The 26170-nt window shown below is 37.8% G+C and overlaps 14 protein-coding genes across 14 annotated transcripts; 7 read left to right on the top strand and 7 right to left on the bottom strand.

Moving 5' to 3' along the window:
• Positions 1-17: 17 nt before the first annotated feature.
• On the bottom strand, positions 18-1337 carry BEWA_006470 (step II splicing factor, putative; the record flags this gene model as incomplete). Its single annotated transcript, XM_004830847.1, has 5 exons — positions 18-150; positions 185-312; positions 346-727; positions 767-1151; positions 1187-1337. The coding sequence occupies 5 exons, from the start codon at positions 1335-1337 to the stop codon at positions 18-20; spliced, it is 1179 nt and encodes a 392-aa protein (XP_004830904.1).
• Positions 1338-1921: 584 nt separating this feature from the next.
• Positions 1922-3091, top strand: BEWA_006460 (zinc finger protein DHHC domain-containing protein; the record flags this gene model as incomplete). Its single annotated transcript, XM_004830846.1, has 4 exons — positions 1922-2206; positions 2244-2371; positions 2406-2668; positions 2704-3091. Exons 1-4 carry the CDS (start codon positions 2107-2109, stop codon positions 3089-3091), a joined length of 879 nt encoding a protein of 292 aa, XP_004830903.1. The 5' UTR covers positions 1922-2106.
• A 438-nt stretch (positions 3092-3529) lies between these two features.
• On the top strand, positions 3530-4889 carry BEWA_006450 (cardiolipin synthetase, putative; the record flags this gene model as incomplete). Its single annotated transcript, XM_004830845.1, has 5 exons — positions 3530-3673; positions 3708-4142; positions 4175-4345; positions 4380-4507; positions 4541-4889. 5 exons carry the CDS (start codon positions 3530-3532, stop codon positions 4887-4889), a joined length of 1227 nt encoding a protein of 408 aa, XP_004830902.1.
• Positions 4890-5080: 191 nt separating this feature from the next.
• Positions 5081-6365, bottom strand: BEWA_006440 (hypothetical protein; the record flags this gene model as incomplete). Its single annotated transcript, XM_004830844.1, has 2 exons — positions 5081-5118; positions 5219-6365. 2 exons carry the CDS (start codon positions 6363-6365, stop codon positions 5081-5083), a joined length of 1185 nt encoding a protein of 394 aa, XP_004830901.1.
• Positions 6366-6760: 395 nt separating this feature from the next.
• BEWA_006430 (coatomer delta subunit, putative) lies at positions 6761-8485 on the bottom strand. Its single transcript, XM_004830843.1, has 8 exons — positions 8317-8485; positions 8135-8280; positions 7720-8097; positions 7554-7686; positions 7444-7520; positions 7261-7407; positions 6909-7226; positions 6761-6873 (listed from the first exon to the last, which is right to left on the bottom strand). Exons 1-8 carry the CDS (start codon positions 8441-8443, stop codon positions 6784-6786), a joined length of 1416 nt encoding a protein of 471 aa, XP_004830900.1. The 5' UTR covers positions 8444-8485; the 3' UTR covers positions 6761-6783.
• A 656-nt stretch (positions 8486-9141) lies between these two features.
• Positions 9142-13027, top strand: BEWA_006420 (DNA-directed RNA polymerase subunit beta, putative; the record flags this gene model as incomplete). The annotated part of the gene is made up of 3 exons (XM_004830842.1): positions 9142-9313; positions 9353-9791; positions 9826-13027. The coding sequence occupies 3 exons, from the start codon at positions 9142-9144 to the stop codon at positions 13025-13027; spliced, it is 3813 nt and encodes a 1270-aa protein (XP_004830899.1).
• A 58-nt stretch (positions 13028-13085) lies between these two features.
• On the top strand, positions 13086-15240 carry BEWA_006410 (MAC/Perforin domain-containing protein; the record flags this gene model as incomplete). The annotated part of the gene is made up of 8 exons (XM_004830841.1): positions 13086-13170; positions 13203-13504; positions 13539-13747; positions 13780-13955; positions 13990-14738; positions 14776-14869; positions 14902-14984; positions 15016-15240. 8 exons carry the CDS (start codon positions 13086-13088, stop codon positions 15238-15240), a joined length of 1923 nt encoding a protein of 640 aa, XP_004830898.1.
• Positions 15241-15249: 9 nt separating this feature from the next.
• BEWA_006400 (hypothetical protein) lies at positions 15250-15733 on the bottom strand (the record flags this gene model as incomplete). The annotated part of the gene is made up of 4 exons (XM_004830840.1): positions 15250-15401; positions 15437-15506; positions 15540-15628; positions 15664-15733. The coding sequence occupies 4 exons, from the start codon at positions 15731-15733 to the stop codon at positions 15250-15252; spliced, it is 381 nt and encodes a 126-aa protein (XP_004830897.1).
• A 153-nt stretch (positions 15734-15886) lies between these two features.
• BEWA_006390 (MAC/Perforin domain-containing protein) lies at positions 15887-17549 on the bottom strand (the record flags this gene model as incomplete). Its single annotated transcript, XM_004830839.1, has 7 exons — positions 15887-16099; positions 16141-16556; positions 16589-16770; positions 16804-17009; positions 17048-17247; positions 17291-17371; positions 17411-17549. The coding sequence occupies 7 exons, from the start codon at positions 17547-17549 to the stop codon at positions 15887-15889; spliced, it is 1437 nt and encodes a 478-aa protein (XP_004830896.1).
• Positions 17550-17803: 254 nt separating this feature from the next.
• On the top strand, positions 17804-18653 carry BEWA_006380 (mitochondrial 39-S ribosomal protein L47 MRP-L47 domain-containing protein). Its single transcript, XM_004830838.1, has 4 exons — positions 17804-17923; positions 17959-18343; positions 18378-18484; positions 18519-18653. The coding sequence occupies exons 1-4, from the start codon at positions 17845-17847 to the stop codon at positions 18650-18652; spliced, it is 705 nt and encodes a 234-aa protein (XP_004830895.1). The 5' UTR covers positions 17804-17844; the 3' UTR covers position 18653.
• Positions 18654-18662: 9 nt separating this feature from the next.
• Positions 18663-19699, bottom strand: BEWA_006370 (hypothetical protein; the record flags this gene model as incomplete). Its single annotated transcript, XM_004830837.1, has 1 exon — positions 18663-19699. The coding sequence occupies exon 1, from the start codon at positions 19539-19541 to the stop codon at positions 18663-18665; it is 879 nt and encodes a 292-aa protein (XP_004830894.1). The 5' UTR covers positions 19542-19699.
• Positions 19700-19760: 61 nt separating this feature from the next.
• On the bottom strand, positions 19761-23559 carry BEWA_006360 (DNA-directed RNA polymerase II subunit, putative; the record flags this gene model as incomplete). Its single annotated transcript, XM_004830836.1, has 3 exons — positions 19761-23067; positions 23108-23219; positions 23319-23559. The coding sequence occupies 3 exons, from the start codon at positions 23557-23559 to the stop codon at positions 19761-19763; spliced, it is 3660 nt and encodes a 1219-aa protein (XP_004830893.1).
• Positions 23560-23650: 91 nt separating this feature from the next.
• On the top strand, positions 23651-24513 carry BEWA_006350 (uncharacterized protein). The gene has a single exon (XM_004830835.1). It carries the CDS (start codon positions 23831-23833, stop codon positions 24488-24490), a length of 660 nt encoding a protein of 219 aa, XP_004830892.1. The 5' UTR covers positions 23651-23830; the 3' UTR covers positions 24491-24513.
• An 82-nt stretch (positions 24514-24595) lies between these two features.
• BEWA_006340 (integral membrane protein domain-containing protein) lies at positions 24596-25731 on the top strand. Its single transcript, XM_004830834.1, has 8 exons — positions 24596-24669; positions 24717-24820; positions 24857-25037; positions 25074-25191; positions 25225-25303; positions 25341-25504; positions 25538-25638; positions 25675-25731. Exons 1-7 carry the CDS (start codon positions 24626-24628, stop codon positions 25628-25630), a joined length of 783 nt encoding a protein of 260 aa, XP_004830891.1. The 5' UTR covers positions 24596-24625; the 3' UTR covers positions 25631-25638; positions 25675-25731.
• Positions 25732-26170: the final 439 nt, after the last annotated feature.

Below are 26170 nucleotides of genomic sequence, written 5' to 3'. Positions count from 1 at the left end.
CTTGACAAATCTGCACGTTAAGCTGTGCATTTTGAAAACCGTTCGGTGGAAAGGCAGCACTTGTAGCCCCAAGACCCATTTTCACGATCATAATGTGAACCCCAAACTTGTGAATGTCCAAGTATGGATTCTTCGTCATATTCTACAGTCCTAAAAATAGTATATGAGCACAATATGGACATACCTTTTGTCTGAATGTACAATGTCTGAAGAGGAAACCTTTGATAAATGTTGTAACTCTTTGAAATTTTCTAGATATTCTCCGGCTTTGTACTGTTCAATAAGCTCTCCACGCCGTTTTTCCAGACGTTCCTACACAGGTATAAGGTGAGTGCATATATATACCTTTTGCTCATCTTTGGATTTTTTATACATGAATTCCAGCTCCGTAGGATTCGCCACCGAGTGAAGATTTACACCTTTTTTGTGAGTTTCCCAGGCAAAAACTTCAAGTTCTTTGGGTTTATAGGTTTCCTCAGAATTAAAGTAAACGTTGTCTCCACGAAAAGAATGCTGATGTGCATTCTTTAAACCGATTAGTGGATCTCCTCTCATGGATCGCGACTTTGGGTCATAAAATGCAGAGTCCAAATCCAGGTTTATAAGATACTTTGCTGTATCCTCTCTTATACGCAAATTTCTCGTAGTTGTACGAGTATTCGAGTCTTTTGTGCCAAATGTAGCATCGCTCTCTCCGAATTCGCCCATTTTTATACCATCGGAATCGCTATAATTATTGCATTTATTTCCGTTAATATTGATTTACCTGTCAGAACTATCATCATCTCCACCGTTATTACCAGATAGTTTACTCATTTTACGTTTGGCACGTTCCTTCTCTATATCTTGGTATTCATCTACGATAACTTTGTGAGAATCTGGATCGAAACCAGCCCATCTATCACGACTGGCATCATATCCTAGGTTTTCTTCCTTTACAATGTACTCATCTGGACATATATCTGCATTGGTATACTTTGCTCCCTTCTTTCGCGGCCGTTCTACGCAACTTTTGCTATCATGAGTTATTGCTCCGCAATTTTCGCAGGCACCTTTGCGATATTTAATGGCTACTTCTGACTTTACACCACGTCTATGCCAAGTATCTATACTAGCCTTTATAGATTCACGATGTCTTTGATGTTTCAAGCCTATAAACGCTATAATTCAGATCTAAGTTAAATACCTGGAGTACTATTAAGATACCAAGGAGCTTTGGATATATATTGCGGAATATGAGGATTTATGTCACTCCCAGACTCATCTTTTGATGAATTCTTGACAGCCGCTCCTTCTGCCCCGGGCTTTGCGGAAGAATTAGATGAAAAACTAGTCATTTGTCGGTAAACTAAAATTATTGAACCAAAAGAAGCTGGATATTGCGATACATCGTGAAAAAGGCACAAAATATCAACTGTCTGAGACCAAAGTACGTCGATGGCGGGAGTAGATACACTTCAAGGTAAAAATGAAGGCTCTAGAGATTCCTAGTATAATGAGGTTGTGCTTTGGTCTAGATAACAGCTTATGCAAGAGGTATAACGACAAAGAGTCAATCAAGACGCTTATCGAGAGAGTGGCGCTACAAATCAGGGTACTTTCGAAACTTATATCATTTAACTGTTCATGTATAAGTGTAGGCTAGTCGCTCGGACCAACACAGTGCGGTGCAACGCATACTATAGAAACGAGCGCCCCTAACGTTCGTTAAGGGTATGTTCCACTAGACACATTACGGGTACTAGATAAAATCTCACAAAAATCGATAATTTAATTTAAAATATGAACCCATAGACGCTGAAAGTCAAAGTTCTACAAAGTGCATAATAGACGCAACTGGGGAACTCGTTCATCACACATTGCAGTAAATACGCGATAGTCTAAACTCTGGGTGTTCCAAATCCCAAACTTGTACACATTGCACAATGTATAATAAATGTGTCTAAATTTGTTGTTAATATTCCGGATTTGGATAGTTTGTCTTACACATTTAGACCCTTGAGCGACGCTCTTCCGGCAGCTTTGGAGAAAATCAGCAAACGTAACACAAAACTACATTAATTTGGTCTTATCGCACAATAGCATTTGTAGATTAGTACCCAGAAGATGCTAGATCAATCCACAGCGGCCAGTCAGTCGGAAGCACCGGCAAAACCAGTGAAGAAACGAGGAACATGCTTCAGAAATATCGCCTACATGGTTATGCGTACGTTTATATACCATAATGATTCATTTTGTTTCAGTTTATATGTACTTTGGAATGATGGGCATTCTTCTCCGGCCATACTTTCATCCATTGACATTCTATGGTGGATCCATGACTATCGGATTCAATGTCATATTCTTGCTGTTCTTCATAAGCTTCGTACGGGTATGGCATTTGTGTACTCAATAAAATTATATAGTCTTCAAATACTGACCCCGGGGTCGTTCCAGTCAACTGGGGATTTTACATGGGAGATGACACAAAAAGAAGAAGATATTGCAAAGTCTGTAATGTTTGGAAGCCTGATAGGACACATCATTGCTCCGCATGCAATAGATGTGTGCTCAATATGGATCATCATTGCCCATGGATCAATAACTGTGTTGGATTCTACAATCGTAAATACTTTATGCAATTGCTGGTATATGCGGTTTTGGGTCTAATGTTTACCGTGTTCCATTCGTAAGTGCCCTAGTTGTATCACTTTTGTTCTACAGGATATGCTTTTTGATAAACGAAACCTTCATGGAATCACCTCCAGCGGAACTCTACCCAAGTGCAAGTGATACGGGATTCAAGGCAGCCTCTTACATTTATGTCTGTGTTATGATCTTTGTTGGACTTGGGCTAATCTTTGCTCTTATTCCATTCGTTCAATTTCACTTTAGACTAGTTTTGAAGAATTCTACGACAATTGAAAATATGGATGAAGCATCCAGAGATTCTGGAATGTATGATATGGGAATTGGTGCAAATTTACAGCAAGTTTTTGGCGTTAATCCACTCTGTTGGTTTGCTCCATGTAACCTTCCTTTGAACAGACCAGTTGGTGATGGTGTAAGATGGTCACAGTACTATTATACAAACATCCCAAATGAGCCTTAGATTTTAAATTTGCGGCTATACGTATATAATTAGGGAAGTTCACATCTTACACACTATGCGGTAGCACATTATCATGCTGTTCTCAGTCCAAAGAGGATTTATGTACCATATTATCGCAGATTATATATAAATGGATGAAAGAGTTGGAAAATGTCCAAAACACTCTTTCATAAACATAGAACGTGAGACTAGTAAGATTCTTTCTCGCACGTTTCTGGGAAAGGACCAAAATTTCAGAAATTTTGGCACGTCAGAGGTACAATTTATATATTTCACTATCGTAAAACGTCTAGATAACAAAATGGAACAAAATTTTGGGCGAACTCTCATCACGCTTTGGCCGTATGAGCTGTGGTAACATCGTACACATTTTCCAAGACGGTAAAGACATATATTAGGATATATACGCATCGTTTAGGTAACGAGGCACTAAGTGACATGTTAAAGCAGATCAATAACGCTAAAGAACGAATATGGATGGAAGTTTACATTTTCGACGATTCTCCGCTCGCTCAAATATTTTGCAAAGCACTGAAAAACGCTGCTGAGCGAGGATGCAATGTGATCCTACTAATAGACTACGTTTGTTATTGTTTAAAATCTCCATAATATGCAGATTGGTTCCTTGCATTTCCCAAATAGCCTAAAACAGGAACTTGAGAATTCTGGAGTAAACGTTCAGGTGTTTAATCCACTCTCCCTAACTAATGCCTTGGGTCCAATAACCTTTAGAAATCATAAAAAAATACTTGTAGTAGATGATAATACAGCATATTGCGGATCCCTGAATATTTCCAAGCGTGTTGTTGATGAAGAGTTAGGTGGAGATGGAGCATTTTATGATATACACGCCAGGGTACATGGACCTGTTGTATACGACCTGGCAGAATCTTTTCTATCCTCCCTAAGAATGACAAACTACACCGGACCTATCGATGGATTTGAGCGTCCAAAGGAAATTGATGGTGGCGTCCTAGTACAAGTTTTAGAATCCAACACAAGTGGTCACAAGAAGGATATACAGTCATCACTTCTTCTAGCAATTGCACAGGTGTGTAATAAGTAGTGATATACTTTTATTAGGCCAACAACAATATTTATTTATCAACCAGTTATTTTATACCCCCAGGATCCTTAAGAAGGGCTCTACTATCCGCAAAAGCACGAAACTTGATGTTCCACATGCTGTTATCCGGAAATTCTGACGTTTTTGGTGACAGAAATGCAACATTTTATGTACTACGCAAATTTTTCGTACGTTTTGTTTTTACAAGATAAATAATCACAGAGACGGAAATTCGCTAGGCCAGTAAATAATAACTTTAAGGTATTCATGACAAATTACCATCACTATCATGGGAAAGTTCTGGTGGTGGATGACCTATGGAGTTCAATTGGAAGCTTCAATTGGGATAGGTTTGCAAATGTATTACAATATACAATACACAGGCTATCGAGCAGAAGAAATATGGAAGTAACCCTTGGAATATTCGATCCAAAAGTTGCATCAAAACTAAAAAGACTGCAAATGGAAAAGGAAAAGGAATCTACGGAATACACTAGAAACGATTCTATAAATAGAATGAAAATACTCAAGCTATACGACTTTGTAGCCTATCACATAGCAAAAATATCAGGTTTTAAACAACTATTAAATTCCTATTTTCCAGGAGGAAATCTTCTTGATGGTCTATCAAACGAGGGTTTTAAAGTCCTATTCAAAAAAACATTCATAAGAACTTTTGTCGATCAAAATGTTGGAGATATGGTACTCTTGTCAAATCTCCCTGGAGTCTAGTTCGTCTGCATCACAATCAAGTCTAGCCAGTATAAGCCATTTCGCTGAAGGATGTATGAAAAAATCCGTATCCTCATCATTAATATCAAATTTCTTTCCTTCAACCTTACATTTTGGTAAATTCAAAGTCATATATTTGTCTATAATTGGGAATGAGAAATGCTGTGTGATACTGCATTTCACTCGTTTAACTATTTCGTCAAGTTTTGGGATATCTCTAGAGTGTGAACTGAATACAATGTGACAGTTTATGTTCGGTGGAAAGTTAACGCTCGTTCCACAATTCCACAAATCCATTTCGTAGATGAATTTTGATCTCAATATCTTACCACTATCGGGGTCAAACAGAAAACTAAAATTCCTTCCTCTCATTATACAGTATGTTTGGTCTCTTTGAGGCTCTGGTTTGTAGTCAAATATATTACAAAGATTCTTCAAACCGCAGTCATACATAGTCCCAATTATACTCTTTGGTAGAAAGCATTGAAAGTATTCCCCTGTACTTTCTGAAACTCCCTTGTAGATTGCATCCAGCTTATGGTATACTTCATCGTTATGAGACCAAAAATCCATTATACTTTGCATATAGGGTTTACAAACCAGACTTATAAAGCTTTTCAAGTTCTTCCTGTCAAAGGTATGCTCCTGCATCTTCGTATTCAAATACTCTATAGCTTCTGTAAATCCAGCCAATAATCCTTGTGTGTCATTATTTCCCAGAATTTGTTGTTTGGAGTAATGATAAAGTGCCACTAGTTCATCAAAATTGGTTTTATCTGTTGGAAGGAGAATTTTACTGTACAAATTATCAGCTTCAGATACTTTTGAGTCAATATCTTCATCACACACTGATGGAGAATCGTCAATCAATTTGTACAACTTGTAAAGCTGTTCGAAAAGATTGAAAACCGTAGTAGTCATACGATTGCAATACGTTAAGTTGTCCTCATTGTATTTTAATTTTAAGATTTCAAAGGAAGGATCTTTCATGTCAATCGTTTTGACTTCGCAAATGTTGTTGATCGTAGCCTTGAGATAATTGTCTCCATTCATAATTGTATTATAGGCAATTGCACCCCAAACAGAAACTATCAGACGGGGAAACTTTGAAGATATACTATCACATGAAAATTTAGGTGTAATACCTTCAAATGTACTGTTGATCGCTCTAATCCTTCCTGAAGATCGGCACAAGTCGTCAAGTCGTTTGAAGAAAGAACTTGGAATATCAGAAGGGCAATCTAAACTTTCAAGAAAACGAGGCAAACTCTCAATGTCATAATTAAAAGTCTCTAAACTCAGATATATATCTATATGCTTGAAGAAATCCTGGTTGATAAAGCTATTCCTAGCCCTAAACATCCTGGAAAGCTCGTTAGAATAGACTCTTCCAAACAAGCTTTTGTTCTTCAACGCATAGAATCTTATCTCTGGGAATAACTCATGATTCAAAAACATGTCCTTTTCCAGATTCATGTATCTATGAAGGAAGATTATGGAAAAACAAGAAAATACCTGAAAATCTGTAAAAAGGTCTGCTCCACCGAGTCGAATTGATTATCCAATGCAACAGTCTGAATATTGGAATATTAAAGAATCAGTTACGTACTTTTGTGCGATGTAACAGTTCTTCTAATGGTATAGGAGTGATAGAGAAGGCCTCGTCCAAAATTCGGACCTTTCTAGCTCTTTGTCGACGAAAATTGGGAAGTCTTATCCTATGCCCATCCCTTTCATAGTAGTATTTGTTATAATTTAAGGTGACGGGATAGTTTGACGCACAAATCCCAGAAGTGAGATTGCTGTCAACACTTCTGGGAGATAGCGCAAATGGATCCACATATTTAACTATATATAATATAAATACGAAGCCTCTGATTATTAAATTCATAAACTACTCTCCAATAGTTAGTGAGAATGAAGTCTGGGACTTTACAACGTGTACAAGGTCCTCTCCACCACTTTTATTGTAACATTTTGTTATCTGTAAGAAATTTATATTTTAATAAGGGCGCTAACCTTTATGTTTGACGTCGATTGTGGAGTTTGTGCGAACAAAGTAAAGGGAAGGATGTTGTTAAGATCCCCTCCTGTAACAAACTCAAATTTGCTAATCTGGTTTGGCTCAAAATTGCTAATTACCCAGTTCACAGAATCCGCATTCCTATTTACTTCACCGCCATCGTTATAATTTACAGTTACATCGTCGAATCTTGAATTTAGTATTTGAAAGGATATGCTTTGAAAATGAATTTCTGAGATGTTGTTTATCTCAATTGTAACAACAGTTTCCCCTGCATTGGTATTCGGCCAACAACTAACAGCAAGAGGAAATGCCTAAGATCGGTATAGTGTCAAAGTAAATAAATACCTCATTAGATGGTTTGTACCTCCACTTTACTATAGACAAAGATTGTCCAAGATTTAACTCATTTTGCATTTCAATTTTGGATTTTGAAATCAATTTTTTATCAACCGTAGGATGGTAACGGAACTTTATTTCTGGATTGTCAGACATCTACAATGTTAACGTGCAAATTATTGATATGCAAACCTCCAGAGCTGCGGACTTTGCAATTTCTTCAAAGACCGTTACTACGATTTCTCCTTGCATGTTCAAAACGTCAACATCTGTAAAAGTCATATAAGTTATAATAAAGTTACCTCCATCAAGGTGCAAGTTTCCATTACAGGTTTCTAAAACTTGGACAACTACAGGAGCCTCAGCGTCAAGTATCTTTGTAATTTCCTTTTCTTTACTTCTTAATGTATTAAGTGAAGAAATTCCGCGGTTAGCCTATACAAAGTAAATATCTCTCATTGTAAATACCCTTAGATTTATCTTTGGTTGTTCGTACAAGCTAGTGTGTACGGGGGATTGAGAATGAACCAGTTGTGGAGAAACATGTGCAGCTGGCTGAGAATACACTGGCTGAACTTGTGCATCCAAAAAAAGATGGTCTAGCTGCTTTCTCTTTTCCAATTTGGCAGCTATTTCTTTGCGGCGTTCCTTTTCCTCCTTGACCTTGTTGTCTTGGATCATATTGTGCATCTTTTCTTCATGAGAATCCATGTCTATATACAGCTTGATCTGGTCATAGGTCAAGCGTTCTCTTTTCCCATTGCTGACCAACTCATCCATATAAAACAGAATATCAAATATATTATTTACAATGTTCTCCTCGTTCATGGTAGGCTTTACCAAATTCTGTTTGGGTGTGTAAAAACAACTTGTATAAACATACCTGAATAACTTCTGCCAGTGTCTTTACGACTATCAAATCTTCAATAACGTTAGAGTCCAGAGTTGTCATAATGAAAACGTAAAAATCGTCGACCGATTGATATAGAAAACGATTTTTATCAGTTTCGACAAATGTATGGTCTCCATCTAAATGGATATTGTGACTAGTTTGTGTACACGAACCCTTCTTTTCGATTAATCTGAGAAAGTTTGAGAAACTGGATTCAATCTGCGCCTTTGATATCTGAACATGCTGACGAGATAGCAAAACCCTCATATCAGAGGCCAATCCGGTGCTCAATATACCCATTTCGAAATTTGTAAAGTAAATTGGCGCCCCTATTTAATGTGCAGATGGTACACTTATGGTGATGTGGTCTATACCATACACAGCAAACGCAAGGTCTACTGTATCATTTATAATGTAATTTTATAATTAGAGGATATTACTTAAATAATGTGTGTAAAATTTATAGAGGTATAACACACATAAAAGGCAATGCTAGGATCCACGTCTTGCGGTGGTTTTATACACTCAGATATGCAACCAGACAGTTGATTTTCGTGCTAGTGAAAAATGTTCTGTTTATATTATAAAGTATCTGGATATATGCGTAGCAAACCGGCGTTATCAACCTATACGCTCTCATTTGGTCTATTATGCAAAAGAATATGGTATTATAAACCATGCCTTATTATTTCCAGTTATTATAGGGTATAATGTGTGTCAAAGTGCGTTTATATCGGTCAGAGTAGGTGATTATATGGGCAAGTGCCTGACGGTCCATAACTCCCTTGGCTATGAACGGCAAAAGCCACATAAATCAGTAAATCCATGATACAAATATTCCCTTTATATGTACTAATTTGTTATGGATCATGTCTACCCCGTTTTGCCGCTGCACAACAACCTGAGCATCTGACGTGATTCCATAGCGCTTTTTCTTCATTTGTATCATATCAACCGAATGCAGTTTTATTTCTAGTGTAAAATATTTTTGTTATAAAATGGTGGAGTTTAACGTGGATAGAATGAGTATTTCTCATTCTCACGTGGACAGCTTTAACGCCTTCATTGATCATTACTCGGTCAACATGGTAAAAAGGATACCACCTGTCTACATTTCATGTGACAATGAATATTTAAGTCGCTTTTTAAACCCAAACGAAAAGCCATACTGTTTGTTTATGCATAGAAGTTGAAACACTCCTACTATAGACGTTAAGATAACAGTATTGTCGCTGAAAATCGGTTATCCTACAAGACCAGGGTCAGAGTGCATTGGAATAAAGCAGCATATGTATCCTAGGCACGCAAAAACGAGTCATACTACATATGAAGCGCCCTTGGTCGTGACGTTTGGAATTAAATTCTCCGATACAGAGTCCATTGTCACCAAGGAATTGATCGTTGGTCATATACCAGTTATGGTCAAATCTAAACGCTGTAATCTCAGTGGATTGACGCCAGAGGAAATGGTACAACAAGGCGAAGATATTGATGAACCTGGTGGCTACTTTATAATCAGAGGTGTGGAGAAAATCATCAGACAGGTTATTATTACACGGTCAAACTATCCAATCGCAATCAAATCTGAAAATAACTCCCTAAGAAATGTGCTATTTACAGACTACTCTATTGTAATGCGCTGTCAAAGGTATGTTATTTTCCATGTTAACAATGCTTTTTAGCCATGACGACGGATGTTATGTTACAAATGTACTATATCTGACCATAAATAAGCGGTGCATGTTCAGAGTATTGATTAAAAACTCTGTTGTATTGATACCCTTAACACTGCTGTTGAGGGCTCTGGTTCCATATATGAGTGATGACGAATTGAAGCAAAAACTTTTGCAAAATACCATTGGAGATGAGGAGATGACAACATATTATCACCAATTTTTTCTGGACATGATACGATGTGATCCTATCCTTTCCGATATTGATTTTACCGAAAACAGATATCTGTATAGACTTGGTAAAGTATGCTGGTCACGTATAAATCAATACTTACATCCTGGTGCAACTTTTGAAGAATGTGCAGTCTATTTTCTGAAATACTTTGTAATAATTCATGCGCACACAAATGTAGAAAAGTTTGAAACATTGTTGTTTATGTTCAACAAACTAATCAAACTTTCACGTGGAGAGATCCAAAGTGAGAGCTATGATTCCTTCGCGTTCCAGGAAATATTGCTACCCGGACAAACGTACTCGTGTATATTAAAAGAGAGTCTTTATTTGGCATTAACCAGAATAAAGAAGATATACAGTACGGAAATCTCTTACTTTGGTCGTTACCTTCAAGGCGATGTCTCGGCTAGATCTAAAAGGAAATTCATGGACTTTGGAGAAAACCAAGATTCTAGTACTCTAATAAAACAACTCTTGTCTTCTGTAGCTTTGTTTAACTATGCTACAGATAAAATTGCCCCTTTGATATCAAAAAGGCTCTTATACTTCTTATCTAGTGGAAATGCGTTAAATTCGCATTTTGAACTTAATCAAAGCGCTGGATTTGTTGTCGTAGCTGACAGGATTAATTATCATAGGTTCGCTAGCCACTTTAGGTCTATACATCGTGGTAATATTTTTACAAAAATGAGATCAACAGAGGTTAGAAGATTGCTTGGTGAAACCTGGGGGTTTATATGTCCAGTGCATACGCCAGATGGAGCACCCTGTGGCTTGTTACTCCATATATCGCAGTACGCTGTTCTTGTTACGGATCCCAAATGTGATGATTCTATATCACGCGTAAAGCAATGTCTTAAACATCTAGGCTATTGTGTGGATTTATGTGGCAATACGCTAATCACGAATTACTTCACAAGCAAGGACGAAAAGCATTATATTCCTATTCTAGTAGATGGGATACCAATATGTACAATACCATCCAGTGATTCTATGAATGTGTATAACCAGCTTAGACAAGCGAAATTAAATGGAAATTTTGGAATGAAGCAACACTATGAGATAATTGCCCTACCAGATAGCAAAACCACCTATTCCAACATTTCTGTTATGACATATCCGGGGAGGATGATTCGACCTGTTCGCTGTGTTAAAACAGGGAATGTTGAATGGATTGGACCAATAACACAACTTTGGTCTACAATAGCTGTATCTGAGTATGAGCTCTCACTTTCTCACTCCATACTTGAATCAGAAAATGTAAATAAACCACACATAGCACCCTCAATTTCTGAAACCCTCTCTCTCCATCGAAATAAAGAATGCAATACCAACGTTGATAAATTTTTGGAAAATGCTCCAGTTTCATATGAATTTGTTGAACTTAAGCCCTCAGGAATACTATCGGTAATAGCTGCACTTACACCATTCAGCAATCATAATCAGAGTCCAAGAAATATGTACCAATGTCAAATGTTAAAACAGAGTATGGGTGTTCCATATCACTGTGAAACTTATAGATCGGATAACAAATCATATAGGCTAATAACACCTCAAAAGCCTCTGGTTACAACGGAAGAGTATCGCAAAATGGGTTATGACGATTATTCAACAGGAATAAATGCTATTGTTGCTGTAATCGCTCATAGTGGGTTTGATATGGAAGATGCCATGATCTTAAACAAAGCATCCTTAGACCGGGGTGCATTTCATGGATGTATATACAAGACAAAGATTATAGATGCTATGCCTCCAAGTGCAGTTAACAAGGATAGCCATTCCTATTATTTTAATAATATTAACGATGCTGGAAATCTAATAATTAAGCATCTGGATAAAGATGGTCTACCAAGTGTTGGTCAAAAAGTTAAAAAGGGAATGATATTCTGTAGAGTAGAAGCAAGAGAGAGACAGAATGGAGAGATCCACATTACTGAGCGCCTGGAGAAATATGATGATGAAGAAGGGGTTATTGATCAGGTTACCCTGGTTGGTTTTAGCGATTCCAGTGCTGACAAAAGTAGTTCATCTGGTATAAAATGTACTAGGGTAGTTATAAAGTTAAGAATTGTGCGTAACCCGGTTGTTGGTGACAAGTTTGCTAGTAGACATGGTCAAAAGGGTATCTTATCGATGACGTGGCCTGTTGAAGATATGCCATTTTTGGAATCTGGAATTGTACCGGATATTATTTTTAATCCACATGGTCTTCCTAGCAGAATGACTGTAGGGAAACTAATTGAGTGTATGGCTGGGAAATCTGCTGCTGTTCATGGTCAATTTCAAGATGCGACGTGTTTCCGTAAATATCCAAAACAATCCAAGTTTAATAATAGGTGGATTGATCAGAATGGAATTAAGGGATGGAATGAAAGAGGTCAAAAATATGCAAGTGATGATGAAGGTGATGATACTAATCATGACGATGTAGTTGACTACTTTGGTAAGACTCTCTTGATGGCAGGGTACGATTATTATGGCACAGAAGCCATGTATTGTGGGACTCTTGGTACAGAAATACAAGCTCATATTTTTGTTGGTTGCATATTTTATCAGAGGCTAAGACATATGGTTGCAGATAAGGCTCAGGTAAGAGCAACGGGACCAATAGATACGATAACAAAACAACCAGTGAAAGGAAAGAAAAATCTTGGTGGTATTCGTTTTGGTGAAATGGAACGTGATGCACTCATAGCTCATGGTACATCGCAACTGTTGCAGGATAGATTAATGCATTGTTCAGATGGGCATTTTGCATACGTCTGTCCAAAATGTGGCTCTATAATATCTGCGACAATATCATCTGTGAATTCTAACACCGGAAAAATACAGATATCCCAATGCAGAATATGTAAAGTTGGGTGTAAACTTGTAATGATACCATATGTACTAAGATATGTTGCAAACGAGCTGGCAACAATGAATATCGGCATTAAACTCCATCTTTCCCAACTTGGGACTCCAATAAATTTGTAGGTACACTGTAACATTATAGGACACACATGAATCAGTATTCATGAATAAATAACATAAAATGTTGAACTTTTACATATATTCCGTCTATTTACAATGTTTCTTTTACATCATTTTTGAAAATCAAAATTTCGTGAAAACCGAAGGTATGTCGATAATTTTAAAATGTAACCATCAGACGTTCAAAATTTAAGCTCGGAAGATTCTGTTGTATTTACTACGGATAAAATTGTCACGGGAATGGGTATATGGTTTCTTGTTTTATACGCAATACTTCCAGAATACCTTGGGTCGGGATATGACATAGTGAAAGCAAACACCCTAGGAGATTCTGACCAAGGAGAAGACCTTGGTTATAGAGCACCTGTTGTTGAATTTTCATGGGCACAAACTGATGTAGGTGTTACAAACAGCCTGGATTGGCTTCAGCCAATTGGAGGATGGGTAAGACCAAAAGTGGCCTGTGGAGAATCAGAAAATGTTTGTTTATCATGCAATTAGTGAATTCTTAAAGATTTCAGAGGTTCATTCGTCCAAAGACTTAAAAAACATTGTAGAAGCGGATGTTAGTGTTAAGGTTAAAGTTCCTAACATTGGATCTGCTGCAATTACTACAAATTACAATGACATTATCAAGGAGAGTGAAAACGTGAAAAATAAAGTTTATACTAGCACGTATTACTGCTTTACATATGCCGCTGGTATGCCTCCATCGCTGGATTGGTATGCTTGTAATGATAGGCTTTGATTTGTAGGATCTCAACTGAGGAATTTCAAACAGCTGTTAAAGAGCTTCCTAATGAATTTAAAGACTTTGAAGGGTGTACTACTGATATGTATGAAAAGAAAAGTAAAATGTGTAAGGATCAAGAAAAATGGTTGGATTTTTTCAACGAGTTTGGAACCCACGTTGTGACTGAGGTTCACTTAGGTTAGGTAGTTTAAAAATGCTTTACATCTTTTAGGTGGAAAATTGACTCGCTTTTTGACCGTTCCGTCTTCTTCTGTTGAATCATTCAAAAACAAGGGGTATAATGTAAATGTGGCCATCGGAGCGGCCCTTTCAGGAATTGACGGTACTATAGCAGCTGGTGTTTCCGATGATTATAAACGTGAAGTTGAAAATTTTACAAGGTCCTGCAAAGTAGATTTTAGTGTACTCGGTGGGATCCATCCTAGCAAAAACATATCCGAAGACTCCATACTCAAGTGGAAGGCAAGCATACCAAAATCGCCAATGCCAGTTAAAATTGTGTTAACATCACTAGAAACCTTTTTGACCAATAAGCAGAGATTGACTTACAGAGAAGCGCTAAACTTTTATATTTCACTAAGTAAAGTCCTTCCCTGGGAAATAGAACTTAAGAATGGGAATGTGTTGACCCTAAAATCATTGGTAAAAACTGGATCCTTTAAATGTAATTCTCAGGTTTCTGGCGCTGTTCAAGAAACTAATTTAGCTGAAAGTTCTAACAAAGTCGTTGCAAAATGCCCAAATGGAAAAAGAATTCTTTTTGGATTTATTGTTAGAGCAATAAATGACTCGATTTCAGTATACAGCTGCATGCAAAATAGGTATATTAAAATTTTCGTAAAAACAAAGCTCAGAACTTTTTGCTCTCCTGAAAGTGATATGAATGGAACAATATGGATTTGGATTCTCTGTGGAAACTCTCTAGGACTAGAGCTAAAGGGATATTCCAGTGAAGATAAGGTTAATTTACAGATTGCCCTTGATTTAAAATATACAGATAACTTGCGAAAACGGAGAGAAAATATTAACTGGATTTATAATAACAAAAAAAGATAAGATTTCTAGTGTTCAATTCACTGCATGCAATACTGGTTGGTCTTAAACATAAATATTATTGGAATAGGTCAATCTACATGTTCAAAGAGTACAGACGAATCATCCTTTCTGTGGGCAGTTTGTGTTGACGAACGTATACCTGGATTAAAGGTTTTTATATTCCATCATAAAGATATTACAGGATGTTGTAACACTTGCAAACTCTGGAGATAGATCCATAGACTCAGATTTGTATTCCATTGCAGGTTTAACTAGTTTACTAAATCTTTGTACTCTAGGGGTTTCCCTTTGTTACAAGAAGCAAAAGTCAGAATCAAGTGTTTGTGAACGTTTCATAAAGGGATGTCCGAAAAGTAATGTTTCAGAATGCATATTCTCTCTTAGTTGGGGAATATTTACGACGTAGATGTAATTACTATTTTAATTCAATACTTTGGCACAAGATTAGATTTATACCTTTTTTACAATCCTTTTCACACTTTAGATTGCAACTGTTGCTGTATTTTTCGCACGATTTTGCCACGATTTCTTCCTTTCCTCCATTTACCAGCATATGGCTCATGAAACCTATTTAATTTTATAAAAGCTCAAGTCGTTATTACCTGATATTATACCTTCACCATTTTTACACTTTAATTCGTTATTATAAGATAGACTTGCCCCAATGTTAACCTGCACAATTTATTCGGTGCAATCTGTTCTTACGTGTCCTGGGTATATCCTGTTGCCATAGCAGAGTATCCATACATATGAAGCTACATCATCTTCTATAGTCGTAGTACATGTAGGTTTCCCTATTTTTATTATATATTTATCTGAATTTAGAAACCTGGTTCGCATGTATCGATAGAAATAATTTCCCCTTTACTAGATTTTATAATTATCCCAAATTGCACCATTGTAGAGACTGGACATTTAACAATTGTATCGTTTTTCTGTAAATTTCAGATGCAAGCATTTTGGATTTACATTTTTTCCTTTTGATACCCCTACTACTTGGTCAATATTTGGTTGCATGCCTGGTGTGCAAAACATCCAGGAAAGAGAGTTCTTTATAGATTTATCATAGGGTACGGTGCATCCGTTCCTATTGTGCTTGTAAATTGCATGTAAACAAACGCTTTAGTCTTGCATTTTATTAATCCAGAAAGCCCACCATCATTCCCAAAAATTAAGGAAAATCCAAACAAGACCTTGTGTTTCTTTGGACATTTTATGTCAGTTCCTCTTGTATTCCAAGATACAACGGTTTCTCCATCCATTACCTATGTATTAGATATCATTGTTTGTGATAGTGGAGACGAACATTTATAAAACTGGCTTTGTTTCCATTAATAATCTGAAATTCCTCGTATGAGATGCCATTTATTAGAGCGTATTGTTGCAAAGCATAGTCGAATGAATGATGCAATTTTGTATTTAAAAGTCGTTTTATACTACTTGCAACAATACCAACTGGCATTGGATTTTGTGCTACGGAATCTCCCCAAATGGCAAATTCAGCATCTGTTAGAGGGAATTTTGGCATGTTACCTCCTATAATTGACATTTTTTCGAATCCAATATCCTCAAGTATAGCTCGTTGATCTTTTGTTTGGGCAGTTAAATTTGCATCCAAAGATCCCAGTCTGCTGGACACTGCTAGCTCTACATCTATTCCTTGTTTTTTTAAATCTTGTAAACGTGAGGAATCTAACTTTATACTTTGTGTTATTTTACCACCTGATTATTGTTTGTTAGGTTATAGTATTTACCTAATGTGAGTTGATGTGTAAAATGTGTTCCAAACATTTCAAAAAACTTCATCCACTTATCTACAGATTTGCATTTATCCTTTAAATTAGTCTTCATGTCGTTGATAGTACAATTATTGACTTCGCTTCTTTTCAGAACTGGTAAATGTTCAATGGTCTCAATGAATGAATCAATCAACTTCCTAGACATTGGTATTTTATGATACATAACATACCACGGTAGATTTAGTGGTATTCCTACTTGGTACCTTATACATTGTTCAGTTTTGTTGTATATTTTCTGTTTTTTAGACTTGAGATTCGAAAGGGCATCTTTATAAGCTGCGGAACCAGAAAAGGCATTGAATGGCACGTCCCCATCTAACTTTGCATTTGCTGATATGGCCTGTTTGAAGTCTTCCATATCGCGGATTTCGTGAATCTAAAGAGACAAATTTCATTGCAAATCCTGAAAAGAACCTTTGATGTTCTCCCGCAGGAAAATACAGGTCTAACCCATCCACCAACAGGATGAAGTGATCCTAGTGTTGGAGAATATCCTTGAGAATTTTTTCTCCATGTGAACTCAATTATTGGTGCTCTGTAGCCAGCGTCCAACATGGATTCATCTGTTCCTAGAGAGTTGGCATAAATGGAATCATACCCAACTCCCAGGTAATCTGCAGGTAGATATTATCAATTGTGTGGGTTTAAGTTATTTACCTAAACCAGGGCACCCGTAATCAAGCTCAGACTTGTATTTATTGATCATCATCTCTTCAACATCATCGTCAAGAATACTTTCTACGCGTTTGTTTTAAGGGCATATACAAGCATTCTAACCACCCATAACATCAAAACCAGCATCTTTATACTCTGAACTATCAGTTAAGGCGCGGATGTTTGTTTTTGAAAACGAACATGCATACCGAATTACAGTTATATATATGGGAAAGACATAAATATTAGCAGTTAGATTCATTATATTGAGCATGAATTATTCATAATATATGATTTTAAAGAATTAATGTCCGGGATTTACGAATCCGTTTTTTCGGAACTTTGTAATCATCAGTGCTCCAGACGTGTTCGTTCCCCAAGTATGGCGACAGGGAACCAATGAGCTCCTCTTATATCTTATTTATTAGCGTTTTATTTACAACAAAATGTGTTTGTGCATGTCCTAGATGTTCATATGGAGTGTGTATCCCACGGTTCTCCCAGTAGAATGGATTTACACTTTATAAAAGTAAAAATGGACACACAACATACTTGAAATGTCCCTCTGTAGACTATTTAGATCGCAAAATATTGGCCTATCGATTCCTAGGCGCGGAATCGATGAACTCTGGAAGGGTAACTATGAAACATTTGTTTATGCTCTTTTATAGGAGGATATTTGGATCCAAATACGCCTTTTCGCGTAAAAGAAAAGCTTTCGGTGACCGGTTATGCGTGGCCTTCCTACTTGCTTCGGTTAAAGAGTTTTGAAGACCTTCGCAGTTTATACTTTGCTTGCCTCAAAGAGAAGAACCTTTTGCTAGGAGAAAGATGGGCTGCTCTTCAGCATGGAGTAAAACCACCAAAATATGGGCGTTTAAAAAAGGTCAAGCTGACGATGAAGAGAATATTAGGAGTAGTTACTCGCCGAGAAATCCATCAGCAGTGTATAAGAGCCAAGGAAATTCTGAAAGCGCAACAAGAGAAGGAAAAATATGAAACTAGAGCGTTCCAACTGAAAGAACTGAGAAACGAACTTCAGTACAAAGTCAAGAGGTGCTGATCCATATGAGTTTACAACGATTTATAGGATGGGAACTAGCGAATCTCTTGCCAAGGTCGGCTGGATAAATACACTTTCACGCATAGATGCTGAGCTAGAGGATATAGAGCTAAAATTGCAACCTCTTAGAAAGGGTATGTCGTACTTTCTATCAACATTTATTTCCAGAGACCTTGCAACTTAGAACACCAGACTGGAGATTTGAGAAAAAATATTCGGACTTACCCGGACGGATTACTTGGAACAAAGACTATATCCCTGCCATTAGACGTAATTTACGTAGACCATTTAAATTTTACTAGCATTAAGGTTTTAAAAAAATGACCAATCATTGGTTGTATTTACTACATAGAATTCCGCAAAGTTGTCTAGGTTAACTCGAGGTACTTTCTTTTTGTTCTTGTGCGATCTCTTCTTTTGTTTCTTTTCAGGTTCTTTAGGAACATCTGGAGTTTGCAATGGTTCAACAGGTGCATTCTCATTCTGAACATGCCTTTCTTCCGGTAGATTATCAACGACTTCAACAGCTGGAATATTTATTTCATCCACCGGATATTCGTCTATTATTTGACTATTTGGTTCATCTTCACTGTGACCCAGTAGAATCCATGGCTCTGTGTTCGGTTCGTTCTTTTCTGCTTCGTTTATCTTGTCACATATTTGACAATCGATGCTGGTTTGTCTATCTGATCTGCTTGGAGATATTATGTCTTCTCGTGGCACTGGTGACTCGTATATAATCTCTGGCTCATAAAATACTTCATCCGGCTCAACGCAGTTATCAATCAGAGTTTGAACTTGTGCAACCGCCTGTTCTGCTTCCACAATCTTTTCTTTGGACACCACTTCTTTAGTTACTACCTTTAGTTCGATTGGTGTGGATATAGTTTCTATATGTTTTTCTGGAGTATCATCCTGTTTCTTGGGTTTCTTTTCGCTCCGCTTAAGTCTTTTGGATTTGGGTAGAGTTTGTATAACTCCCTTTAATGCTCTATCTAGCAAAGCATCATATTTTTTCTTGCAATAATACCCATCATTATTGTTATTTTTAATTCCTTCTGCATTTTCTTTAACTTTATTACTGCATAGTTTTGAGAGAGCCTGTGACACACGCTGGGCCTTTGTTGGCTGTGAAACGACTAGCGTGGGAAACGACTTGACTCCTCCAAATATATTCTTGCGATTTTCCATTTCTTATAATTTACACATTTAGTCCGTGTCTATTGAGCTTGTACACCCAGGTACTAGGTAGCATCCAGTTGGCCTAGATCACGACCCACGAGAAGCACGGATTCTGAATCTTACACATTTACAACACAAATACATTAAAATTTAAAGGAAAGTTGTCTATTAGTGCGTCTACCGTGCGTACCAAATGTGCAACCTTATGCGCTCGTGCGGTTTCGACGCTCAAGCAGGGGTAAGTACGAGTTTTGGGTAGATTGCCATTGACATAAGCTCTTGAATGAGTAATTTACAAGCATAAGGTATGGCAACTTGCGAGATATTTGTCTTGTTATCGCAAGCTGTACACTCGAAACTTGACTTATTCAGATCTGCGATACAACAAAGTCCACAGTTATCGCAGACATGTATTCTATAGGCATCGCTCTGATCAAACAAACGTTCCTTAAGCATTTTTGCTGCTCCGTGTGATATCATACAATCCCTTTCCATTTCTCCGAACCTGAGACCTCCTTCCCTTGATCGACCTTCAGTAGGTTGTCTGGTTAACATAGTGGACGGTCCTCTGGATCTTGCGTGAATTTTATCCTCTACCATGTGTTTTAGTCTTTGGTAGTATGTGGGACCAACAAAAATTCTACTAGTGATCATTTGACCTGTGAAACCACAATGGAATGCCTCATTACCATGCCTAGCATATCCACAGTCGAATAGACGCTCTGCAATTTGTTGAACAGTCAGCTTAGAGAATGGAGTAGCATCACCTTCCATACCACAACAGGCACCAACTTTTCCAATTAGACATTCTACCAAATGTCCAATCGTCATTCTGCTCGGTACAGCGTGAGGGTTCATGATAATATCCGGTACAATTCCTTCACATGTAAATGGTAGATCCTCTGTTCTATATGTTATTCCAATAGTACCCTTCTGACCATGTCTACTAGCAAACTTGTCACCAATTTGAGGGACACGAACTGATCTGACCTTTACCTTTGCAAATTTCGTACCCTTTGCATTTACAGAAACAAGAACAGTGTCTACAACACCATTTTCATTAGCTCTTAGACAACAAGAGCAATCTTGACGCATATCTTCTTCGTCAGCAGTAGAAGTTCTACCAATGATGATATCATCTCCCATTACTCTGCTACCAGGCTCAACTAACCCATCAGCATCTAATTTTGTATAATCTCCCCTCTTTAGGCCAAGAATATTGGCTGTTCCAGGGCGTTCAAAACGCTCAACTATCGTACTTCCAACGTATTTTTCTTCGCTAATATAAGTTCTATTGAAGGCACTCCTGAAAAGACCTCTATCTATGGATGATTGATTCATAATCAAACTATCCTCTTGATTATAACCTGTGTAACACATGATTGCAACAATTGCGTTTATACCAGCGGGAAGCTCCCTAAATCGTAAGAATTCCATAGATCTTGTGCACACCAAAGGCTTTTGGGGATAGTAAAGAATATGGCACAATGTATCCATACGAAGGTTAAAGTTAGTTGCATACACACCCATAGCTTGCTTTCCCATAGCGCTTTGGTAGGTGTTTCTTGGGGACTGATTTTGATCGGGGAATGGGATTATAGATGCACAAACACCCAAAATCATAGATGGATGAATTTCACAATGAGTATACGTGCTACAATACGTATTGTTTGCCTTAAGGTCATCTACAAACATTCCAATCATACACATCTCTTCCTCTTCACAGTCAATATATTCAATAACACCAGATTCCACCAATCCATCCCAATTACATTCATTATTATCAATCATTGCGATATGCTCTTTATTTATTGCTAGGGTATTTCCATTTTCTACGATAAAGAGCGGTCTCATTGCTCTACCTGCATCAGTAAAAATCTTCACTTCCTGGGAAACAATATCTCTAACAATGCTTGTTTCTGAGGAAATATCTCCACGTCTACGTAGTTCCAGAAGTGTTCTGACCAGACTATCTGCTTCGTCAAAACATCCAACCCATGTTCCATTGATAAAAATCTTCACTCTATCCTTTACAACTTCAGGCGGAACCTCATCTAGAGAATCCATACCCCATTCTGACAAAAATTCATTAATTGTTGCCGCAACAGAGCCAACACTAATATAGCACATGAGTGCTAAATTTTTAACAAGGCCGACAGCTTGACCCTCAGGCGTTTCAGCTGGGCATATCATACCCCAATGAGTGTTGTGAAGTTGACGTGGTTTAGCCATTTTCCCTTCTCTTCCAAGAGGTGTATTCAGACGACGCAAATGTGACAAATATGAGGCAAATGTCAGACGATTCAACACCTGGCTGACACCAGTGCGAACAATTTTTCCTTCCCTATCTCTTCCCCAGTTTCCAGTAAGCAGTTGATACTGTAGCCCTTGTGTAATAGTGGTAGCACTTCTAATAGCACCTGCTACATCAAATGCTCTCCCACAATCGATTTGTTGTTGTAAAATACGCCTGGCATCCTTTGCCATCTTTCTGAACAAAGTACCAAAACTGGATGCCATAAGCGGGCCCGCTAAATCTAAGCGTTTTTTACCAAAATGTTCTCTGTCATCTTCATTAATTCTTCCCAGTCTAGATAGGAGTAAGCGATGTATCATATAGCCCAAAAAGTAGCATTTTTTCCCTTCGGAACCAGGCTCCGTACCGACATGTGGGAGCAAATGCTGTCTTAACAAATCTTTGGCATACTGTATCCTAGTTTCCAATGGAGCTCCAACCGTTGGCCCACGTTTCCCTATAAAATCTAGACATGTTTCTTGGGTAACATAATCAGAAGCTTCTTCTAGGGTAGCTCTCATCAAATTGAGCATCTGTTTGTCTTCAAAATCATAGACAATACGCTGCAGAATATCACGATCGGCTACACATCCCAAAGCCCTGAAGAGGATTGGAACGGGTATATCTGCCCGCAAGTATGGAATAGTTGCTACAAGTTGACCGTGAGACTTGAAACGGGATCCGGGAGCTCCCAAACTTGACTTCATCATTATGCTGAATGGAGTGATACCCTGAGAAAATTCAGCTTGTGACCTAATTTCTGCGACAAAACTATACTTTGACGGCTGTTTCTTCTTAAATACATAGATAAAATTGTTAGCCATACGTTCTTGAGCAATCAATACCCTTTCACCACCGTTAACAATAAAATAACCACCTTGATCGTACGGACACTCTCCAACATCCGCTAAATCTTCTTCACTTAGGCCCTTCGTCCAGCAGTACGTGGACTTTAACATCATAGGCATGCGTCCTAACGGAATTCTAGGATATGTCGTCTTATCCTGAAGTGTCTCTGCACCAGTTGTTTCATCTTTTAAATATGTTTCTTGTTCAATATCCACATAAATTTGCGATGCATATGTAAGATTGCGCAACCGCGCTTCTTGTGGCCAAATATGCTTAAATACACCATCCTTTTCCTCTACACAGGGTTTATTAAGTGAAAGTTGACCAAATTTAAGTCTATATGTCACATTACTTTCAAGATCGTCGTCTGGTCTATACCGTGGCTGAGGTCTACAGAAATATTGTTATATGTTTAGCATAAACTACCCACTTTATCTCAATTGGAGGATGCTCATCTATAATTTCTTGCATGCGATATGTGATAAAATCGTTAAAACTTTCGATTTGCTGGTGGACCAATCCATGTGTACTAAAGAATGAACCTAAAGAAATAAATGTGCACATTATCCAATTAAATTGTAAGTATTGAAAGAAGATGAACAAAAATGAGGTGTTAGTAGTAAAAATATAAATTTACAAACCTATGACTTTCCAACTATCTTCATCGCTGAATCCTTCTTGGTTTCCCTTTAGATATTTGGGTGCTTCATACTTAGATTCATGATCGTACTGAGGCTGACTTTGTTCAGGGGCTGTAAGTCCGCTATATTGAGACCCTAAATGTGTTTTTGTTACAACACGGGGCATTTTGGTAAACATACCAGCATAACCAGCCACCTGGTCTACATATTGAGTGTATTGCGGCAAATAGTCATTTGCCATTTTAAAATTGTTTTACAGTATGTGAATACGAAGAAATTCGTCTTTCTGAGGTATCCCCACGAGTTACTAATTTCAAAAAGGACATCAATACACTGGTAGAATTGTTTGTATGAGTGACGCAATACGATATTAGCAGATCACATACAACTAACATAATATATAATTCCCATTCCTTTTTATAACCATCACGTTGGTTTTCGCATACTGGGTTAGTCCATCAGGCGATAGTATGCTGTTTTGATTATCGAATATCTAAGCTTACATTGAAAATATGACTAGTCACGAGGCAGCTTATCAGAGAAAGAATCTTGTGTTATCTGATCCATCTGGAAGGTTGAACACACTCATCAAGAACGGTGCCGAAGAAGAGTTGAAGCATCCACATGAATTTGGCAAGGAAGGGCCAACAAAGCCAGCTCATTGCAGATTTGCAGGCGCAGAAAACTGTCATGTATTATGTACAAGACTTTGTGGCCTGGCACAACTGGCTCTTTTTCTTGCGGCATTTGTAGTTGGAGCGTTCGTCTGTTTCGTTCGACATGAAGAGGACGTATCTAGCAATGCCCCCGGATTCTTTGTATTCTTCCTCCATAAACTAAAGCTATTAGGATTACATCATTTGGTATCGTTTTTATTTGGGCTATGGGAAGGCCTTCCGGAAAAGACACAAAAATCTGTCACAAAAACGTTAACCTATGGAACTATTGGAGCAACCATATACCCTGTTTTAGTTTCTAAACCAAAAGCTCAGCCAAAGGATGGTGAGGAGCAGCAGCCTGAGGAGCCAGTAGTTGACTCTCATGCGGATTTGATGAAAGCGCTATCCGCATACGCCAGAGTCGCCTCTTCAGTGATTCTCTGTGGTCTTTTGGGATACGATGCCTCTCGTAATTTCAAACTTCTTTTTCATGTATTCCCAAAGTTTGCGTAATTACAACGCTTGTAAATAGTATTAAACATTCTACGTATGTATGTTATTCCTCACAGGAGTTGTATTTGTGGGTAACTGAGCTTCGTGTCGTTACATTTAGTTTTTGGACCATGATTTTTAGAAGGTTGTTCTACAATGGAAGGAACTGATCCAGAGAGTCCCATTATTAGAAGAGGATTGTAAGTATTTCTTCTTCCGTATTCATATTTGCAAAACTTAACTACAGATCGCCAAGCCACTATTATGGAATTGAAAATATGCATCATGGCGAACATCATTTGGAGGGAAGTAGCCAGTCTCTCAAGGTAATCATATTCGGAGGCCTAGATGGTACGGTGATGCTTATTTATTCATATTCTTCCTAAGGCATTTTGACAATGTTTGCCGTTGTTTCTGGTTGTTTTGGAGCTTCTGTTTCACCACGTCAGATTCTGGGTTTATCAATCGGTAGTCTACTGGCCTCCGCGTTTTCAATGGGCTACGGCGAGTACGTAAGCTCTAGGGCGGAAAAGGATTATGTAGATTCTGAGAAGCGTAGAGAGGAAATGTAAGTCACTTTTAAGCACACAAATTTATCTTTCAGGGAAATAGAATTCTATCCAGAGGTAGAGAAGAAGGAGATGTTCGACATCTACACGAACCGGTACCAATTTACTACAGCTGATGCGAATTCACTGGTTGATTTGGGATTCAGAAGGAAGGTTTGAAATTTGTGTTCACTTACAAACGAGTAGGAGTTTTTCCTTCGTCACATGATGGTAGAAGAACTAGGAATACTGCTAGAAGAAGATGAAATAACACCCTTGAGAAAGAGTATATTTGCAATTGTTGCGTAACATTCGAAATTTAGGCATTTTGATGTACTTGAGTTTTTGTCTTTTAGGTTCATTTCCCCTTTTGGGATTTTTGGGGTTTCTCATCCCAGACACTTCAGCTAGTCGCAAATCGATCTTGTGTTTTAGTCTTACTACGTTTTTTTCTATCTTAGGCGCAGCAGCACTGGGATATTACAAGGTTTGCATCGCCCATGTCTATACACACGTACAGGGTATATACACGAAGCAAAGTAAACTAAAGTCCGCTTTAATGATGACAGCCAACGGTATTATCGTAGTGCGACTTCTTACGCCATCGGCGTGATATTAATGGTAAACGGGACGTTTTAGCTTGACAAATAATTTCAGATGGTTTAGAGAGACCACGGAATAGCATGAACGACAATTTTTGGTAGCAGATTAGAAACGTAGTATAACTTTGAATTCAAACACGGTCATCCACTTCAAATGTGTAAATTGTACGCTAGTATATTTCTCCATATAGCTTTCAATGTTACTTTGTGCTGTTAGCCGCTGAGTTTAAAGGTAATACCGCTACTTCCGCTTATACAGAGTTGAAATATGAACAATGTGTGCTATTTCTACAATCGCGCTCGAAATATTCATGGCATACCTCCTCGGAGCTTATTGTACAAATGGGGTGTTCTGCACATTATGGTAACTCCGTTTTTGGGAATAAGGCGTTTTAGCACATCTTCATCTCTTAACGTGATAGCAATCCAATCACCATTTGCAGGTCTGTTTTGTTTAAGGTTTTGGTTTTAATCTAACGCTCACTTATAATACTTTGGGTATTTTTGAGTATTTTTCAAAACACCTTGAGTTGATTCTCAGCTAGTATTCT

The sequence above is a fragment of the Theileria equi genome, chromosome 3 (assembly GCF_000342415.1).
Source record: "Theileria equi strain WA chromosome 3, complete sequence".
NCBI lineage: Eukaryota > Apicomplexa > Aconoidasida > Piroplasmida > Theileriidae > Theileria > Theileria equi.
Note: the sequence above shows the minus strand (reverse complement) of the source record. Positions and strands in the feature narration are given on the sequence as shown.

Coding starts and splice junctions, on each gene's coding strand:
- BEWA_006430 (XM_004830843.1), bottom strand. CDS start 8,443: ATGGGTATATTGAGCACCGGATTGGCCTCTGATATGAGGGTTTTGCTA. Junction 7,408..7,443: donor CAAAGTCCGCAGCTCTGGAG/GTTTGCATATCA, acceptor TTAACATTGTAG/ATGTCTGACAATCCAGAAAT. Junction 6,874..6,908: donor AATCGACGTCAAACATAAAG/GTTAGCGCCCTT, acceptor AATTTCTTACAG/ATAACAAAATGTTACAATAA.
- BEWA_006380 (XM_004830838.1), top strand. CDS start 17,845: ATGTCCCTCTGTAGACTATTTAGATCGCAAAATATTGGCCTATCGATT. Junction 17,924..17,958: donor AATCGATGAACTCTGGAAGG/GTAACTATGAAA, acceptor GCTCTTTTATAG/GAGGATATTTGGATCCAAAT. Junction 18,485..18,518: donor ATTGCAACCTCTTAGAAAGG/GTATGTCGTACT, acceptor ATTTATTTCCAG/AGACCTTGCAACTTAGAACA.
- BEWA_006350 (XM_004830835.1), top strand. CDS start 23,831: ATGACTAGTCACGAGGCAGCTTATCAGAGAAAGAATCTTGTGTTATCT.
- BEWA_006340 (XM_004830834.1), top strand. CDS start 24,626: ATGGAAGGAACTGATCCAGAGAGTCCCATTATTAGAAGAGGATT. Junction 25,038..25,073: donor GAGAAGCGTAGAGAGGAAAT/GTAAGTCACTTT, acceptor TTTATCTTTCAG/GGAAATAGAATTCTATCCAG. Junction 25,304..25,340: donor AATAACACCCTTGAGAAAGA/GTATATTTGCAA, acceptor TTCGAAATTTAG/GCATTTTGATGTACTTGAGT.